Consider the following 20,266-nt stretch of genomic DNA (forward strand, 5'->3'; position numbering starts at 1 on the left):
AACTGAAATTCAGCAATCTGGTGCACTCTTTAGGTGAAATATATGGACAGTTTATGATAAGAAACAAGAAGATTTTCACATTGCGGGAATTACTATTATATATAATATATATATATATATATATATATATATATATATATATATATATATATATATATATTTTTTTTGGGGGGGGGGCACGACAAGATTAAGGCTATATGTTAGTTATCTATTCAAGTTGTAAGAAGAGGCCCCAACAAACTAAGTTTTATAACTGTTGTGTTATTTTCTCATTTAATTCAATTTAATTATTTTGAACTACAAGGTGATAAGAACTGGTCATTTTACAGATCAAATGATTTTCAAATCTATGCAAATATCTAAGCGACTGGGCAAGAAGAAACTATATTATATCAATATTGCTTGCAATGATTTGGATTTGTTTTTGCTTGTTTTTAAGAGAAAAAAAAAACCCAAAACGAACACTCGCTAGTTGCAATGGTTTTATTTATTTTATATTAACATTTATTTTGGTGGGTCTAGGGCAATAAACTCACTGGGCAATCACCCCGGACCCTTCGCCTGACCCTAATCCTAATCGTAATCCTGAACCTAATCTTAACCCAAACTCCTAACCCTTAACCTAACCCTAATCTTTACTCTTTGTTCAAGCGGACTCTCCTCGCTAGCTGGAGGGGGGGGGGGGGGGGGTTCGTTTAAAATCCTCTGACCCCCCCCCCCCACCCCGCCCCCCCCCCCCAAAAAAAAAAAAAAAAGTTCCGGGCGTACTTGCACAACGGAAATACCCATGCTATAAATATTTATTTACAATGCACTTTTAGAATATTATTTTTTAGTGAACACTAGTGTGCCTATCCCATAATCTCAGTGAGCTTGTAATAACATCGTGATAATTATGTTGAAAACGTGAAAATGTAAATTTTGCTGCATATCATGAAACTTACCCAGTGTATTCATGAAGATTAAAAAGCCACCCTTTTAAAGTCTTCAAAAATATACAAATAAATAAATTAAACAAACTTAAAAAAGAGGTAAAGTCTATTCTCTAAATGGCTAGTGGAGGCCGATTCGTTATTTGTACCCACCTGTCGCAGCTGTCGGATGTCCACTGAACTCTAACACGTGTTACCACAGGTCAGTGGTTGACACGGGGATGAAAAACTGACCTTTTTGTAGTGTGCTCTGTGTGAAGGTAGGGATTAGCTCAGTTGTGCAGTGTAACTAGCTACGCACAATACATACGACTAGCCATGTGTGTGTTGTGTTTGTGTGTATGTGTGTGTGTGTGTGTGTGTGCTTTGCTTTGCTTTACACCACACGCACACATCAGTCAACAGTTCAGTCAGTGTCCTTGACCCCATTTTGAGGACACGACGCGTCTAGGGCAGCTTCATACCGCTTCATATTCACCAACCACCCATACACGCACACACACAGTCTCTCACACACACAGACACATGTTACACGCACATAAACACTTACGAAACTAAGCTCCTCGGAACCAGGCCATTCGATTACTTATGGAGGGGGTGTCATCCCGAAAGGAGTAAATGTTTAGAATTTATGTCTTACAAGAATGTCAAGAAAATAAACTGATCTTGTATAAATAAATCATGTTGAGAGTGAGTTCACAAAGTTTTAGTGTAATATCTGCAATATCTGTAAACAGTTAGCTGTATGTCTATTTTATATTGCAGTTCTACCGAAATACCAAATGAGTTGATCTTCCGTGTCGTAAAGCCTCGTAGCTCAACATGTCCGATTTATGAGCACTGCACGAATGTTCCGCAGAAGGAAGATCGCGGCGGCCGCCTGTGCTCGCTGCATGCATTGTATGCGAGTATCGTACACGCCTCCCCATCCCCTCGCCACGTACGGCACCACCGGATGCACCACACACATGCTGCGCTGTGGTCCGCGATCGCTATCGCCGCCCGAGTGCCGAAGAGCGAGAGGCGATGTTATGTTTTGGAGGTTATTTGATTACGTAACCCTCAGACGGAAGTCATCGGACTGTTCGCTCAGGACAGACGTGAGGATAGTTCCTGCGGTCATGTGGCTGCGATGAAAAGTAGGTCACTTCTTTGCCTTTGATTCGCGCATTTAGTGCTGCCACAGAGCCAATCCAGCGAGTTGTGCAAAGCGCTTTAGCAGGGAGAACTTTGATATTGAAGTGGGAAGTAGCTAGCCTCGAACACTACACGATCACGATCGACAGACTCCAGCACATGTTATGTAAATAAAAACGTGCTAAACCACTTTACTATATAAATGTAGAATTAGTAATCGCAACTTGTCTTGGTGCTATCAACTGCTAGCCCTACAAGTAGACCACTAACGTTAGATCTACAAACTTCTTGGTCACGGGGAGCAGCTGACCTTCAGTGACGGAAAACATTCTCTATTTTTGAGTGCATTTCTGAGATTTTCCGGATCATCACGCAAACACGCCGCGATGCGACGCGGAGAGGCAAAGGCCAGCCTATAGGGCCCTATACACGATCGAATGTGGTATACAAGTGACTGCTGTGAACAATCCACCTTTTGGGCGAGTTAAGTGAGGGTATATTTGGGTAGAAACGCTGTGTGATGTCAAGGAAATGGAACACGTATTATAAAGTAGGTCCTACTGCATTTTGTTAGGAATTATTACTGCCTTATTATAGGTCGACAAGGTATATATTGCTGGAATGTGTCGATGTAACTCGTTAAATCTGACGTTAGCTGACGACGGTGAAGTGAAGGCCGTGTATAACTCTCTTCGACACGTCGGACTGTTGCAGCAAGCACGGGATACCGTACCGTAGTCTGAAGCAACCTTCGCAGCAACCACTCCAACGGAGCTATAGAATGGCAGACGTGCAGCCATTCCAGCTGGATCTCCCAAGCTCTCCACCCGGCTCAGTCCACAGCGCATCGGCATCGCACGGCAGTCCCGATGGATCACTGCTGACCGAAGTGGACAGGGACAGTCTCCTGGCATTGTATTCCAATGGCCCCGGAACAGGCGATGGTTCTTCCTCCTCTACTGCGGAATCCCCTGGGACACCGACGGGTCAGGGTATGCTACCACACCGCACAGGAACGGGAAACAGAATAGGTGAGTGCTATTCCCCCCTCGGGTTCATTTTCTATTTGTTCCAGCAAGAGATTCTGATTTCTGTCTCATCATGTAACATTAGGCCTAACGTTAACATTAATGTTAGATCTAAAGTTAGCTATTCTTCCCCCTTCGCTCTTGTTTGCATGTTTAGGGCCTTTTATACGCTAAGAATCATGGCTTAGCTGAGTACAGAGATGCAAACTAGCATAGAACCTAGTTTCCACTTCCAATGGCTGACATTGCAATTGCTACAACTTTTCTACTGTAAAAGTGTTAAACAATATTTTCACGGCATGAAATTTTTGCGAACTGGAGCCACCAACCTTTTATGCGGCATGAAATTTTTGCGAGTTACCTCTAACGTTAACATGCAATGCATGACCATGATATAGGCCTCCTAGTGTAGACAAGAACTTTCGCGAAATTCACGAAATTTTGCCTTTCGCAAAATTCGCGATATTATATGCACGCGAACATTCCTTGTTTCAAAGTACCGGTACCTTGAATAATTGCTACCTGTAAATTTACAATGACCTTTCTACTCTAGTCTCTATACTGTTTTTAGTGTTAAGCCAGGGATCAAGACTCTAGGCCTATACCATTCTTTTCAACTGTAATTTCACACAGTTAGTAGACTTGTTCTATTGTAAGGGAACATAATGTGTAAACAGTTGTAACAGATACGCCGAGAGAGGGCGGAAAGAACAACGAAAGATGGCGACTGTCCTCGGAGGACCTATGTTGACGATTCGGTATCGAAGACCGAATTAAAGTGTTCAAAGGCAAACCCTGTCTGGTTCTAGTGTCATTCCCTGTTGTGCAAAGTTGTCCCCTTTCACTATTGATACATATAGAATAAATAGGCCTAACCTCCGCCTGTACTCGGCATCATTTCATGAAACTTGTCAGTCATTGACAACTGTTTTCAGCTAGGCATGGCTGCCTAGTGAAATCCTTGTATCCGATTGGCTCAGAGCGAATTTGCCAGGGGAAATCACTAACAAAATACTTGATGAATCCCCCCGTGATCAACATTGGTTTCATACAAATTTGACACAGTGTAAAAAAGTTATCAGACTTATTGTAAAGTTCCACACTTTTTTTTTCATATATTTTATTATTTTTTTTTACAGCACAGTGATGTTATCAGAATACAGACCTACAACTTGTACAATAATGGAGAAGCTGATGACATAAATTTCACAAGTCTTCTGTCTGGATACTATGTAAATTACAAGTATATTTCCTTAATTTCTTTGTTTTTTAACCCGATGTTGATAAGAATAAGTACATTGTATCATCCATGTTTATAGATCTACACAGGTGTGGTATTTACCAGGTGGTACAACTGTAATTCTGGATGCGAACGTCTCTGCATACTATTGGTGATGACATTCAATACGCACAAAACTTCATAGACTAGCCTCACAGAGCATTGTATGGGCCAGACTCGGGGGAAAAAAACAAAGAAACAAAACAACAACAAAAAAAAAAACCAACAATGTACCCATTGTAACTCAAAAATGTAGAAATGCTAAAGAAATTCACATTTCACCTCAGATTTAGAAGAAGATGTTGATTTATCACAGGATTTTATCGCATAAATTGTTCAAAATGTTCATGTTAGACTTTTGTCAGACTTTAACCATACAATATGAAATTTTAGCCTCATTTGCCAATTTTCTCATTGTCGTCCCCTTATTATAAATGCGTATGGTGAATTGTGAGTATGAAATGTGATTCTGGTGCATGGAAAAGATGTGAAAGATGTTGATTATTCCAATATGAAAGTTGTGTTTACGGTATATGCAATTTTACACTTGCTGTGCAAAAGACGACTTTTTGTAGAGGGTTTAACTTGACGTCTGTTTTTCAAAAATTGGAGTGAATGATTAACATAATTTTGCAAAATTCGTAATTTTCAGGACTTTGTGAATATGGTAACTGAGTGTTATTTTAGGCCAAATTTCATCCTCTGAGTACAAAAATTCAGAGCCACCACCAACACCAAAAAAACCACACAAAACAAAAAAACAAAACAAAACAAAAAAACAAAACGTCCAGTGATACAATCCACTCTCTTATGTTAATCAACATGTTGATGTCTTGTACAGTTTGTACGTACCATATCTGGCGCTATTGATTTTTAACCCATTAAAGACTAGTTCCGAGTATACTCGGGCAGGTGTTAGTTGGAAATGCAATAATAGCAAAATCAGCCCTTCCTCAACAGGATTTAAAGGGAAAGGAGCATAATAAGTCACTCAATTGCTAACCATAAACAATACTCTTACAATGTTTTTTGTATTCAGCAAAAAAAAAACCAAACAAACAAACACAAAACAAAAACAAAAACAAAAACAAAACAAAACAAAACAAAAACAGCAAGTGAGTCACAAATTTAATAAGGTGCTTATTGGGTTGCAATCATATCACAGTATTGTGAGTGAACAAAAAACAAAACAAAAACTAAACAAAACAAAACATAATATAGGATTTTTTTTTTGCAAATTAAAAAAAAACCTTTTAATACTGTTCTTGTGATTTTGTTCTATTGTAATCACCTTTAAATGATGTGTACATGGTACAAATGTACATGTACAAATCATGTATAAATTATGTGTGATTGAAATATGATGTGTGGTTGTACATGTATGTTTTGCAATGTATACATTGTATTGTATGGAGCAAGATTTGATAGCAATTATATCTTGCCTGTCGGGTAGATACATGTACTGTAACAATTAATATGGCTGTTCCAGATGTCATGTTCAGTGTGCCTTTAGTCAAGCTCTTAAAGCATACACACTTGTAATTTACAAGTGTATGGAAGTGCTCAGTAAGTGATAAGGTATGTCATTCACCACTTGCTTAGAATCACTGTTAATAGACCCCGTTTACAGTGTGGGGCTGGGCCGAGTCGCGGCCGAGCCGCGGCCGAGCCGCGGCCGAGCCCAGTGTGGGCCCGTGCACCGTGTGGACACAAAAAACAACGAACTCGAAGTTAAGAGTGACCTCGCCGTAATCTCCAGCCCCCACAATTTCCCTCTGCTTCCGGGTCAACCTCCCAAACGTACACCACAAATACACTACACGTGAAAAACCTATGACGCACGACACAACAACATCATCTTTTCTTCCCATGCGCTTGATCTCTGAAACTGAACACGTCGAACTCGCTACTGTATTCTATATTCTTCTCCGACGCTAAAAAAATGTTTTCGACGAATATCTTCATAAAGGCATAAAGTCATCAGTGCAGTGCTATCTCTGCATACCATGACAGAGAAAAAGAGTACCTGTAAGCAAGTCTGACAGGGTTGGACTAAAGAATAAAATAATAGACGCCTTGTTGGCAGTGTGGGCTGAAACTTCCGATTTTGTGGTTTTAACATCGAGTGGGACCCACTCGTAGTTGGGGGGGGGGGGGGCATAAGCTTAACCTTGAGGTTTTGTAACCTCGAGGTTAAGATTTGTCGTGTGGACACACGTCGTAGTTAGGGGGCAAGAGCTAAACCTCGAGGTTTCCTAACCTCGAGGTTAGGGCCTGCCGTCTGAACGTAACTTTTGTTTCACCTAAAGTTCTTTTTGTAATAAGAGTGAAGGAAAGTTAAAAACATTTCAGAGTTTGACATGCTTCTGAGATGTAGTGGTATCCATGGTCAGAGTTACCAAGTACAATTATGTACAATATGTAACTGGGTAACTACTGTATGAGCTGAAATTTTCGCATACAGATATTTTTGTGAATTGGTCCTTCGAGGACATTTTTGTGTGTTGTTAATTTCGCGATTGCGAGGGTCTAACTGAACTTACTTATTTGCGCGTTGTTATTTTCGCGTGTTGTTATTTTCGCGATTCAAAGGCGATTCGCGAAATTCGCAAAAATACCACCGCGAAAATTTCAGCTCGTACAGTATCAGATAATGTAACAGGTAGGGCCTACAGTGTTCAAAGTATGTTTTAGGCAGAGTTGTACATTTTGGGAAGGTGATGATGTTGTCGCCTTTACAACTACAGTATCCCATTGATCTGTACATGTACGTAATGTTATTATAGCAACAGCAACACATTGAATCATAATAAATCGGTATTGTTATACTGTGTATACATGCTATTTATGATACAGATGACTGCATGGAACAAACAATGATACCATTGTGTTACCATGACATTGTATTTGTACCATACAATGTACAAAATTACAACTCACCCATGTGTGCGCTAGAAAAATGACATTTTAAGCCAGTGCTGTGATGGATATCTGTGACATTCTCAATTAGATATTTTCAGCATTTGTACTGGATTACCCATCATGCATGCTACAATGTACAGAGGTTGTATAATGTACGTGTACTTGTACATAAGGTATGTACAGCTGTACACTGTACGTATGTATGCTGATCTACACAGGCATGCACAATGTACCATATTGTAGTATTGAACTACATTCATACAATAAATTGTATCACTGACAATTGTATCATTCTGTGGAATACAGTTGTACAAACGATCAAACTCTGCCCTCATTGGGAAGTTTTTAAGAGTTCTCTCCACTACTATGACAAATACTGTTAGATCTGAAAAGATTGTGCTTATCAGAACTGTGGGGGTGCAGTGATGCTTGCATTGTGCCAATATTTGCTCCATCCTCACAAACATACTCTGACTGTCAGACCTCACAGTAACCTTCAAATAGCAATATTCATTGAGCCACCCGGAAGCAATTTGTCAGCGTTCAGCTCACTGTGATGGCTCAAATATGTTTGTTGTGTGTTACGTGATAAAGAGAGAGATAGGAAGCCCCTGTATGTCACTCATGTCATGGTATGATGTATGATACAGTGTACATTTGTATATTATATCATGAATGCAGGCTATTCTGCACCAAGGTACTGGGATGGGACTACCAACTTTTAAAACATGCTGTTTTTAGCGTCATTTACAAGTACAGGACTGCACACTGTGTGCACATCTCACAGAGAATGACGTAATATTTTGCTAAAGGATTATGAAAGTTCTATTATGTACATGTGTATAATGAAGGCATGATTTGCAAACATGTTCTACATGTAGTATGTTTTTGCAAAGTGCAGAAGAGTACACGCCATGTGGATTCTACCCTTTATGAATTTAATATTGTTACAGGTGTATTACATTGATTTGTACACTTACCTCTGCTATAAAGGAGGTTAAATATATTGCTGCCTTTGGTTTGTCTATTTGTCAGAATAACTTAAAAAGATAGTTTGATTGGATTTGGATGAAACAATAGCAAAAGTTGGTAATGACACAAGAAACAGATGATTAAATTTTGGTAGTGATCCAGACCAGTGCCTGGACTCAGGATTTTTTGTTGTTGAATTTCTCAAAGGATTTTATGACCTTAATGAGGGAGTTTGAGTTGTGTTTGAGGTGTGCATCCTACTGGTATATTTTCACTGAACCATACATGTACATGTTCGAGGTACAATTGTACAGTGTAGAAAGCTGAGGTAGACCCTGAGACACTAAAAATTAATGGTAGAAGTACATAGTACAGCTTCTTTGAAAAATTGGGAAATGGTGCGATTTGTAATTTCAATGTGTGTATGGATGGAAATGAGCTGCTTGGCGAAGGTCTACTCTCTGTGTTTACAAGTGCTTTTCTCGTTTTATTACTGGATGGATAGATTGTGTTCATATGGACAGAGTGTGTGTGTATGTGTGTATCCACCAATAGTGTACATGTACCGGCATGTAAGTTGTAGGTTATCAGTTGAATGTTTCTTTCATCCTGACCCTTTAAAAGGGATGGTATAGAATTGGGCTTTTAACTTTTTGCAAGATATCAAGAAACCACTAGCGAAATGGTAGCTACAGCATACCATTCTAACAGGAATTCAAAGTTTACTTGATGAAAATCTGTTTTAGAATGGCAGAGACATCCAAAATCAAAGTATAACAAAGCGATCATAATAAAAGGCGGGTCCCACCTTTTACATTGTATTTAGGATTGCTCTATTTTGGGTATCTCAACCATTTCAAAACCAATTTTCATCAAACAAACATTGAATTCTTTTTGGAATTAAGTGTACATGTTCTTCCATTCCTCATCTCACCCCAGTATGTTAAAAACTTGAAGTTAACAGATGTCGATCTCAACCAAAACTATTTATGATCCCTTTGATATCTGATAGGGTAGAAATTATTCAACACATTTGTACTGTACAGGGTTTGTGTATTAAGGCCTCCAAGTTGCAAGAATGTACTCCTCCCACCAACTATTTGACAATTCAGGATGATCTGCACCAAAGACTGACTACAGCACACTCTTGCGTACTCTCGGTCATGTTGCCATGGATACGGAGAAGTCATCTTTCAAATAGTAAATTCAGGCTGCGAAAAGAGAATATTTTTAGGCAGAATACATTTGTCTTTCTGACATCCCAAATCATTTGGGATATATACAGTGTATGTGAGTAAATATGGATGAGTTTTTATGATTTTTCTTTCTTTGAAAGGTATAGTACAGAATACCTCACCTATATCATTCATGCAGCAAGCTAGGACACTTTGCTCAGATGGAGTATGGCATCAGAGCAGTGTGTGTCAAAGTTTGATCACTGCCATTTTATTGCTCAATACAACAGACATGCTACTGATTGAGAGAGTGCCCTACAGCAACATCAGGGCTATTTGTTAATCAGTTGCAATAAAAACAACTTGAATCAAGAATTTCATGAATTTGAACAGGCATGCTGGGATCATATAGGACTAGTGATGTACTGTACAGTAACTTTGCCCATGAACTAACCAAGGATATTTGGAACTTTATAGAGGGTACCTGTTACAATAGCTTGATAGGGAATATGGAAACAAAATCTATCAAAATGCTAAACTACATTTTATACCAAAGTATAGTTTGGATACCGGCACTGTACAGTTGTAGGTGTAATTTCATAATTGCACAACTGTGCTTTGCTGTAATATATGGTATGTAAATATTGTTTAGAGTATAGTAGACTAGATAAAGTACAATGTACTGTGTTTTTTTTTTTCCTCAAAATAAATATTTGTGTAATATGATTCCATGCTTTAACTTGCTGAGTGCTGGAGTCTTGTTTAATTTCTTTCTGCAGAAATCATCTTATCTTCCTTTTTAAAGTCGGCACAGTTTTCTGAATTTTACTGTATATCCCAATATGAACTGTTTGGATATTATATATTTACAGAATTAGGAAAAATGATCAAAATTTGCAAGGTAGAGACAGAACCAAATGCATGTTGACTTGCATTGATTCATTGTACTCTCAACATCACTTTTATTGCAAAAAGAGTAATCTACCAAATACATTTGTGTGTGCCTTATATTTTGTAATGATGTGGGTTTTTTTTTTCATTACTTGTATGATGTTACACAGGCTGTCTACACACAGACTGTCTACAATAAACCTTCCAATCCAAAATTCTACCATTAACATCATCTTTTGAATTACTAATATATGATTTAAAACAAAAGACCTTGGAATTTGTCTTTCCCTTCCCTTGCAACATTTATCTTTTGTTAATCATATTAGCAAAATGGAAACATGCAATTTATGTCACTTTTCCCCCTTGCTTTGTCCATATGTACAAGTGCATGATGTCCTTTGGTGTTGTGGAACTGTGGTGGAACTGTAAGGACAATGCAGAGCTATAGAGTACATTATTTTGTACTGTATCTCAATAACCCTGGGGTAATGATGGACTGGTACGTAATTGATGTACCCATGATACAATCGATTACTCAGTGCAACCATTTTGAAGGATGCTGTATTCATGTTGTTACTATGGCAGTGCCATCATCTGACAAGTTAACCGTCTACATCCCTTTTGCCTACATGTATGCATCTTATAGCATATTTTAGAAAAGAAGTTCACACTGCAAAGAGAGGCCATTAAAGGTACAGTGTACCCTCAAAAAACAAAACAAAACAAAACAAAAATAAAAACAGGACATACAAGTACATTACTTTTATTAATACCGTAATTTTTTTTTCTTTCACCAACGAATCATATAGCGAGGTTTCCAAATGTTGCTTAGTCCCAATACAATGCAGAATGGTTTGAGTGGAATCCCCCTCCCCCTCAAGAAAATCAGCAAGTTCTTTTAAGAAGTACAATGTGCATTTATTTGTTCAGTGTACAATCTACGATGTACATTATACATTAAATGTACATGTACATTGTATGTTCCTAATGTACTTTCCTAAAGGTGAAATATCGAAGACATCATTCAATGAGCTCCAGTATACAGCTGGCAATGTACCTGCATAATGATTTTAAAACTCTAATGCAGAGCACAGAGACTATTTTTCCAATAATAGTTATTACTGCAATTAAAGTAATGTGTTCTAGTAAATGTTTCATGTAATGAAAATAGTGTCTCTGTATGCACAGGCCTAGGTGAAAGTGTTTCCTATGGAATGAAAGTATTGCAGCATGAAGCTGTATGGATGTGATGGAACCCGACAGGCCAAAAGAGGCACATTCACTGGTGTGCAGGCACCATCATTTCTAATCCAATGTAACTTTACTACCGTATATCTTGTGTTCATCTGGCTGTACTCTGGGCTGCCTTCATTGATATGTGGTGTACTCAGACGCCTTGGCTGTTTATTTATCACCCAAAGATAGTAGATTAGTGCCGTGTATGTGAACTATCGCTTAGAGTTTTTGACAGGGATACCACAACAGCCAGCTTGTGACACTGATACCCCTTTCATAAACTCAATAATGCGGATAATATCCACAACATTTGGTCGTAAAATCGGAGCGGGGATAGAATAATGCGCATTATTTCGACCCTTCTATTATCCGCATAATAGCAGCGTCGGGACCAGATTTTGAGTTTATGAACGCAAACCCAAATAATGCGGATAATTGCCGGGGTGCGGTCAAACGTCACCTGTCTTTCCCGCAGGAGGGACGTGTGCAGTCACCATGACAATTATCCGCCTTTTCAAGGACGGGCGCTCGTAAAAATAATGCGGATTATTTTCAGAGTTTGTGAACGCATTTTTTATTGAATGGTCCGCATTATTCTTATGCGGATAATAGGAGGATGAGTTTATGAAAGGGGTATTACATTGTATATCTCATTCTTTTCTATACCAATATGCGTGTAGACTGCATTCAGTATGTTTTAGTAGTGCATTAAAAACGTGTAAATTTGTGTCCGCTTGATTTTCAGTGTGCAACATGACCGTATGAGAGCATATCGAACCAAATGCATACATTGTAGGCATGTAGGCCCTACATTGTATTCAATAATTCCCTGTCATAGGCTACCGTTGTTTAATAGTGGATGTGCAATCGAATACAGTATCTTGCTTAGTCTGTTGAAGTGCAAGCGCTTGCTGGGTGCGTGAATGCTTGCTACATGTACACTGTACATGTACACTGTACATGTACATGCGCATGTACTGTATACTGTACTACAACGTATTAAAGTGCGCAAATTCTATAATATTACAATTCACAAGCGTGCAAACATCTTGCTGCATCCATACGCAATTAAAGTGCAAGTTACTCCTTTTTCAGTGGAGAGTCAACTCCAAAGTGTTGTAGAAATACGGTACTTTTTGAAAGTTGATGCCTTCTCTTGATAATGATTATAGTTACTTTAATTGGATGGCTTCAATTCAAAATACCAGGTAATATTGCACTCGTTAGGGCCAAAATTGCACTCACCATCGATTCTTGCAATATTGGCCCTAACTTGTGCAATATTCCCTGGTATTACATTATACATCCCATTCATAGCCATGTAATCAGTATTAGAAGGTACAATAGAAATTGGAAATACATGTATGTTAAGAAGGCCAGGGCGCGTTCTATTTAAAAGTGTTATTATTGATTACGGTTTCAATCATTTAAGTCTGTTGCAGCCTGTGTTGTAAAAATAAGGATATTTGTAATCGATTACTCTTAAATTGATAAAACGGGGCCCACTTCTCATTGTACACACTGCCATGGTGTCTAGTGTGTCATTGTCATTGCACTGACATTCTTGAAGACTTTGATTTACAATGTACATGTTTCATCCGCAAAAAAACAATAGTATTGTACATCAGTGTACGTATGTCATTTTAAAGAAAAGTCCACTCCATAGTAGGAACTGTACTTGGTCTTTGAAAGTTGAGCTTGACGAGACTGAAGTGAAATAAAATTAAAAAAAATTCAGTTGAACCGAGAGTATGAAAATCATTGCACATTGTAGAGTGTGTAGTTGACTCTTCAACGAACAAGTGGTGCTGAGCAAAAGTTATCATTTTCTCTGGCATTAAGCCACACACAAATCATTCTTGTTTAATGCTTTAAATTCTCTCTTACATATTGTATGTTTAATATCATTCTCAATTCAGTCTCAATTCATTTTAGGATTTCCTATCCATTGTGTGCCTTGAGCAAGCAACAGTTTGGTAATTTGAAAGTTTTAAAAGAGCTGTGTGAAGGGAGCAAATGTTAGAGCAAATGTTACATCCTTGGTTGTACGTGTTATAGTGCACTTATTCAAACCTGAAGGCTATAGAAAATAAATCAAACAACTGTTAACTTCTAAGAAAACACAGGGGAAATATGAACAAAATGTACGAGACTTGGTGTACACCACACAACAATTGTACAGGGTACATGTATGTTGGATGTGCCGTTTTTGTTATGCTTAAATAGAGTAAACTTTACTTTTTTAAAAACTCTCCCTTGCTTTTAAGGTGAAAGTAGAGCCAGACCTGTAAATAATAAAATTCAAGGGGGTCATTCCTGTTTGCTTTGATGTGGTGGATAATTTTATACAGACCTCAGTTTGCTGTATATGCGTGTGACCTACAGAGACCTTTTTGCGGAGTTGGAGAGCTATTAAATGGTTTTGGGAAATCACAGAGCTGTTTATAGCGGAAGTAGTATTTCAACTGCAGGTCAAATACAATGTACACTGTATGTTTTGCTTTAAATCCATAATGATCAGTATTTCAGAATGTGCATGCTTTTAATAGTGTTGTGCATCTGATTTTCGTCGAGCCCACTGGAGGTGTGGGGAGACCGAGGGATGGCTGTGGCGTCTGTCCGTCCGTTGTCCGTCCGTAATGCTACAAAAACATGAATAACTCTTTACTGAGGACTTCAATTTCAATCAAACTTGGAGGGAAGAGTGGTTATACAAAGTTATACGTGTACATTTAACCACACATGAAGGTCACTTCAAGGTTAAAGGTCACAGGCAGAGGTCAATGAACTTTAGGGCCCAATGTGAAGTTTTTATGGCGCGTTTCGATTATGGCTCGTAACTTTTGATGTATATGTCCATTTGTGACCAAACTTGGATGGTAGATGTCCCTTGGGGAGTTGAAGGTTACCAAAAGGTCAAAGATCACAGACAGGGGTCAACAAACTTTTAGGGCCCAATGTTAATTTTTTACGGCGCGTTTCGATTATGGCTCATAACTTTTGATCCCTTTGTCCGTTTGTGACCAAACTTGGATGGTAGATGTCCCTTGGGGAGTTGAAGGTCATCACAACGTCAAAGGTCACAGGCAGAGGTCAATGAACTTTAGGGCCCAATGTTAAGTTTTTATGACGCGTTTTGATTATGGCTCATAACTTTTGATAAATATGTATGTCCGTTTTTAACCAAACTTGGATGGTAGATGTCCCTTTGGGAGTTGAAGGTCATCACAAGGTCATAGGTCACAGACAGGGGTCAACGAACTTTTAGGGCCCAATGTTCAGTTTTTACGGTGCATTTCGATTAGGGCTCATAACTTTTGATCCCTTTGTCCGTTTTTGACCAAACTTGGATGGTAAATGTCCCTTGGGGAGTTGAATGTCATCACAAGGTCAGCGGTCATAGGCAGGTCAATGAACTTTTGGGATTTAGAAAAACATTTCTTCTTCGCGAATGGGCGAGACACAATTTGGCACGTGCCTTGTTTTATACAGTATAGTTCCGCAGTTACATGTACACACTGTGCAAATTGCAGGTTTTACCATGAAATATATTCTATTAAATATCATTGGCCATGTTACTTTCCCCTTGCCCTCCAGTATAAAATAACGTAAGTGATAGTGACACCGCTTGTGCGGTTTATTTCATTTTGATAAAATCGAGTGGAAATTATAATTTATTACTCATTGAAAAGATGGCTCAATCATAAATGTAGATGTTAGAGAGAGGGTTGAACAAAATGCAGATTTGTGTACCTGCTTTGATGTCTTGACACACTCTTAACACCAGCATCATACAAATGCAAAATATTATTATTATTAATTATTAGGTGATCCGAGTATCCTCTCGGATCACCTTCTGTATCTGTATGGATTCTTTATTTCTCCCCAAAAGTTGTGCAGAGGTTAACTCAGAAAGTCCTTTGCCTATCAATTTCAAACTTATACCAAATATATGTATTGTGTCCCAAAGATGACAGATCTAATAAAATCATTGTGATCAGTCGACTGTGATGTCACTATGACGTCATTATATGAAAACACATTTTCATTCATATCTCATTAATGGAATGAAATTTCTCAATGAAATTTACGTCTCATATAGTTCAAGTCAAGCTCTTTCTACTCATCTTCTCAAAATTCAGTTTACACTTAAAACGTACACGTACGTGCACGTTAAAATATTGACATCGTCTTTTGAATCGAGCTCAATTTTTTTTTTTTGCACACGTTTTAGATCATTTGGAGCATTTTTTGAAAAATTGAAAAAAATGGATGGACGCGCACATATACGCACGCACAGCTCATATGCAATAGAAATTTCCTGTTTTTTCACTTTTATCGGATGTCTGAAATGTCAAGGAATATTTCTACCAAGTTTCAAGTTAATCCTACTCAATATGACGTCATACGAGCCCGTCAAAGTTGAAATTCCGCGCGCGCGTCAATGGCGATATACAGTTCAACTATGCCAAAAAACCGCCAATTTTACAGACAACTGTAAATCCGATTTTACTCGCCAGGATGGACGGTGACCCCCCGTTTTCTTTACATATTCTGAAAGCTGATGAGTTGTACATACATGTCATTTCATGGGTTGGCGATGCTGGAAAAATGATTAAAAAATATCAAATCTCTTAATAAAATAAAAGAAGTAAATTTTCAAAATGACGTCATCGAATTTCATGTTTTCTTGAGCGTATCTCACTTGTCCTTTGCCGATTTTCAACCAGATTTCAGTATGTTGTAGTTTATTAAATGCTCTTTCATTAAGTGTATTACATAATTTTGATTGGATGACGGCATCACCTCGTAAAAATGGATTGAAAGTAACCTTGTCAAATTTGACCAGTTAACGTGTTATCTCTATGGGAGTGTGGTTTTTCGGGAAATGAAAGTTGACATGACTATCTTTTTTGAGCACTAGCTCACTTATCCTTTGGTGAATTTCTCCCAGATTTTAATATATTGTAGCTGAGACTGCGGGCTATCGTGAATGTGCCCTCCGTTTTTTCATACCACGTCGGGATCACATCAAAAAACTTGGTTAAAATTGGCACTTGGCTTTGGTGCAGCGTCATTTTGCTTAAAGGGGAAGTGCGGACGATTATCAGCCGTTTCCCGTGTAAAGAACAATATTTCATGAACCTATTACCCTTTTCCCGACGAGAGAAAGACCATCAGATACATTACCTATGATTTTTTTGAAAAATAAGGTAATTCTTCATGTTGGAATCCGTCGCGAGCAGCCCTTCGTACTATCTGTCCCAGTATGCATTGCGTGTGACATCACAGACTCTGCTGCCAAATGCTGTCACAATCCGCGATCGTTTTTTTCAACTTCTGAGTGGAAACAATCTGAAATCAGTCTGTCAATTTCAGAATTATTGCCTCTCTTGTTGTCCGAGACTGTCTGACGGTGGTAAATTACGACAGTATAACTTGAACCGCGGAAGAAACGCCAGCGCCAGCTTCATCATAGTACCGTCGCCGGTAACTGCGACCAGCAGCCCCATACACATAGCGTAATGGGACTGCGTACTGTAGCATTCAGGATCATGATCGGGTATCATCGCGGATAAATATCAACTTAAAATCGAAATATTTCTTCAATTTGAAGACTTAACAGTAAAGTTAAAGTATTGACAACAGGCTTTGGGCAACGTTTGGTTCTGCCAATAGTCCTTTTCTGTTCAAATTGATGACTTAATGTGACTCGGTCGAGAGGAACCTTGGAGAGCTACACTGAATTATTGACGGCCAGCACAGGCGCACACACAAAGAGACATCTCTGTGCGCACACATCTCCGGCTATGCGCTGGCTGTCAATTCAGTGTAGCTGCAAAAGCTGTCATTTAGTATAATTGCAATATGGAGCTATAATAAACATGTTATACAATATCTATTAATCTTTAAAAGCAATCTCTTCAACAGCTTTTTATTTAGATAAAACTTGGGAAATTCCAGATATGCAAAATGAAATTGGCATCGTTATCCGATCGTGCTGCCCATGTGTGTAAGTAACGTTACGCATTGATGATCATGATCGAGCGATGGTTCGCCAGTTCAAACTATCTAACGTAGATGAGGGCTGAGTGAATCTAAATCCAAATGTAGGTAGACTCTCTTCAACGGCACGCACGATTTACGCTTAGTAAGATGAAAGCGGTACCCAAGACTCTGAAATACTAAAACTAGGACTAGGACTACTGAGCAGTCAAGGAGTAGGTTCTACGTGGCAGTCCAAGTTTTGATGAGTAGGCCCTACACTCACTCACCGTCGACATTGCAGCTGTAGGCCCTATGTGCACAGCGCTAATAAGGCAACGTTATAGTATACACCCCTGCTGCCAGAACTTGAAGAAAGTCCAGACGAAAGTCCAGACTCCAGATCGGAGTAGATCTGGACCCTCGTCCTGCAGGCACTGTTGATCCTGTGCTGAATTTTTCAGGTAAGGTATCTGCTTTATGGATTTCCGATGTTTTGCAGTCGAGATAAATCTCATAGTGGTGTTATTTACACCAAGGACTAATGTTAGATCTAACAGTTTGTTTCAGTAGGTCTACTAGGACCCATATCTCGGAAGAGTGGCCTGACCACGTAGATTCTAACACAGTGTCGCCACTTCGCGATCCCAGCGCTGGTGTAGGTATAGTGCTAGCGTACTTCCGTATCCATGTACCGTAAAGTTCCGTGTATAAGACGCACCCCTACTTTCGGACCTAAAGTAATTAAAAAAAAAAAAAAAAACAAAATTTCCACGCAAATATTGCTTGTGTCATACATATTATTTCAGCTCAAAATTTCCCTAGAATGCAGCATGTATTTACTCTATTTTTCGTTTCCTTTTATACTTTCTTTTAACGGTATTCATCGGACATCGGCAAAATATGGAAGACGCAAAATGCGAGACTTGTCTCGGTACTCGCTATTGTTTCGCCTTTCAATTGTGGTACATGTGTCATGCATATCGTACTCATGAGTGTACAGTACGATCTTTGCTGTCATACATAGCATAGCAGAGGGTGTCTCGCATATTGACGCATGTCAGACTGGAAGGTTCATTACGAAAAATAAGAAAAACATCAACAAGTGTAGCAGAGGGATCAAACGGCGAGAGGTACGGTGCGTACGGTAATTACACTCACTGTTGTTTCGCCCGGAGGGATTATCAGTAACGTGTGTCTCTTGTACCATGCTTGTATGCACAGTGCTAGCCTTTTGCAAAAGGCAGCTTGCTATAATTTCAGCACACGCACACAGAGAGCAATGGACTTGCACACACAGCGCGGACCGGGCAAGCGCGCTCCGATCCGATCGCTGTGTGCACGGGAGTCCATTGCAAAAGCCTCTTTGCAGCTGCTGCCTTTGCCAAAAGGCCGTGTCACACCAGCCTTGCGTGCGACTTGCAAAGAACAATTTTGACTACCCGGAGGTCCCCGTAGATGATCCGCACATGACAGTACCCAGCATGTATCTCAAAAGTAGTCACCTGGAGGTGCGCACGCATATTTTTTTACCCGCAACCGTGTTTAGGCCCTGTCACACCTTTCCGGGCAAGCTACTCGGGCTTGTTACGTGTAGGGATTTTCTAGCATACCGGACGTTCCTGAGGGCGGGAAAGGATTTGTGTGAGTCAGCTCATGTGTCTTACTTGCTGGACGTGTTATACATGCGAGTATACTGTGTGACCTTTGTACCAGTCGCGTGGGGGCTGACAACTCAGTGAAGGAATTCCTCTAATGGAATGGCTGAAATCTCACAGAATTTCATTATCTTGGCTGCATACGGGACTGCGAAGTACCTGCGTGGGAATTGCCTGGGAAGTACTGCCGCTAAGGGTCTCCTACTGGCGTTCTGCGTGGACCTCTACGGGCATTCCCGCGACTCACCCGGAAAAAGTTTTGGTCATGCTCAAAACTTGGCTGCGGTCAAATCGGACTTGCGTGAGCACCTCCGGGCAACTACGCGCTAGATACTGTCTGGTGCAGACCAACTGCGGAGAGCTCCGGGGAGTAAATTTGTTTCCCCGCAAGTCAAGCCGCAGAAGTTCCCCCGTACGGTATGACAAGGCATGAATGAAAATTGGAAACATTCTTGTTCGCCCGCTGAAAATCTTCTACGTGCTGGAAACTACCTCCTCGCCACAAGCCTGCGTAGCTTGCCCGGAATGGTGTGACACGGCCTAAAGGCTTGCTAGCTAGCTAGCTAGCTACAGTGTAGCTATGCTATCCTAGCTGGCCTCATGAAATGAAGAGCAAACGAACGACATGGATGCATGCTTCACACATCGTTCATATTTACGGTGACATAGTGTCGATCCTACTCCGTATTTTACAGCTTTTGTCTATGGCCATATTGATACTACAGCTCTGTAGTACATTGATAAGTTTTACGGTACCGGTAATTTAGTAATGATACCTGTACATCGTGTATTCCAGCTACTAGGTTGGCTGTTGGTAGCTTGGTAGACTGACATCGGTAGCACACAGCAGTGCTGTTACAGCTGTTGTCTACAATGTATGGCCAGATTGATACATCATTACTGCACAAGGCCGATGTATTAAAGTTTATCTCGTATTTGCAGCTTTTGTGTGTGTCCAGATTGAAAGATCGCTCATTTATCCGTAAGTTTTAGTGATTGCTTACCTTCTAAACGTCGATGGGCATACATGTACATGGCCCAAAGTTGGCCT

General features: G+C 39.6%; 1 protein-coding gene across 1 annotated transcript in view; it reads left to right on the forward strand.

Moving 5' to 3' along the window:
* The first annotated feature begins 2,166 nt into the window (after positions 1-2,166).
* Positions 2,167-20,266, forward strand: part of LOC140235676 (retinoic acid receptor alpha-like) — a 248,713-nt gene continuing 230,613 nt past the window's right edge. Inside the window, exon 1 of the mRNA XM_072315696.1 lies at positions 2,167-3,100. Within this exon, the coding sequence (XP_072171797.1) occupies positions 2,851-3,100 (250 nt within the window). The 5' untranslated portion in view covers positions 2,167-2,850. The remainder of the gene's footprint in view (positions 3,101-20,266) is intronic.

Source organism: Diadema setosum, chromosome 12 (assembly GCF_964275005.1).
Source record: "Diadema setosum chromosome 12, eeDiaSeto1, whole genome shotgun sequence".
NCBI classification, from domain to species: Eukaryota; Metazoa; Echinodermata; class Echinoidea; order Diadematoida; family Diadematidae; genus Diadema; species Diadema setosum.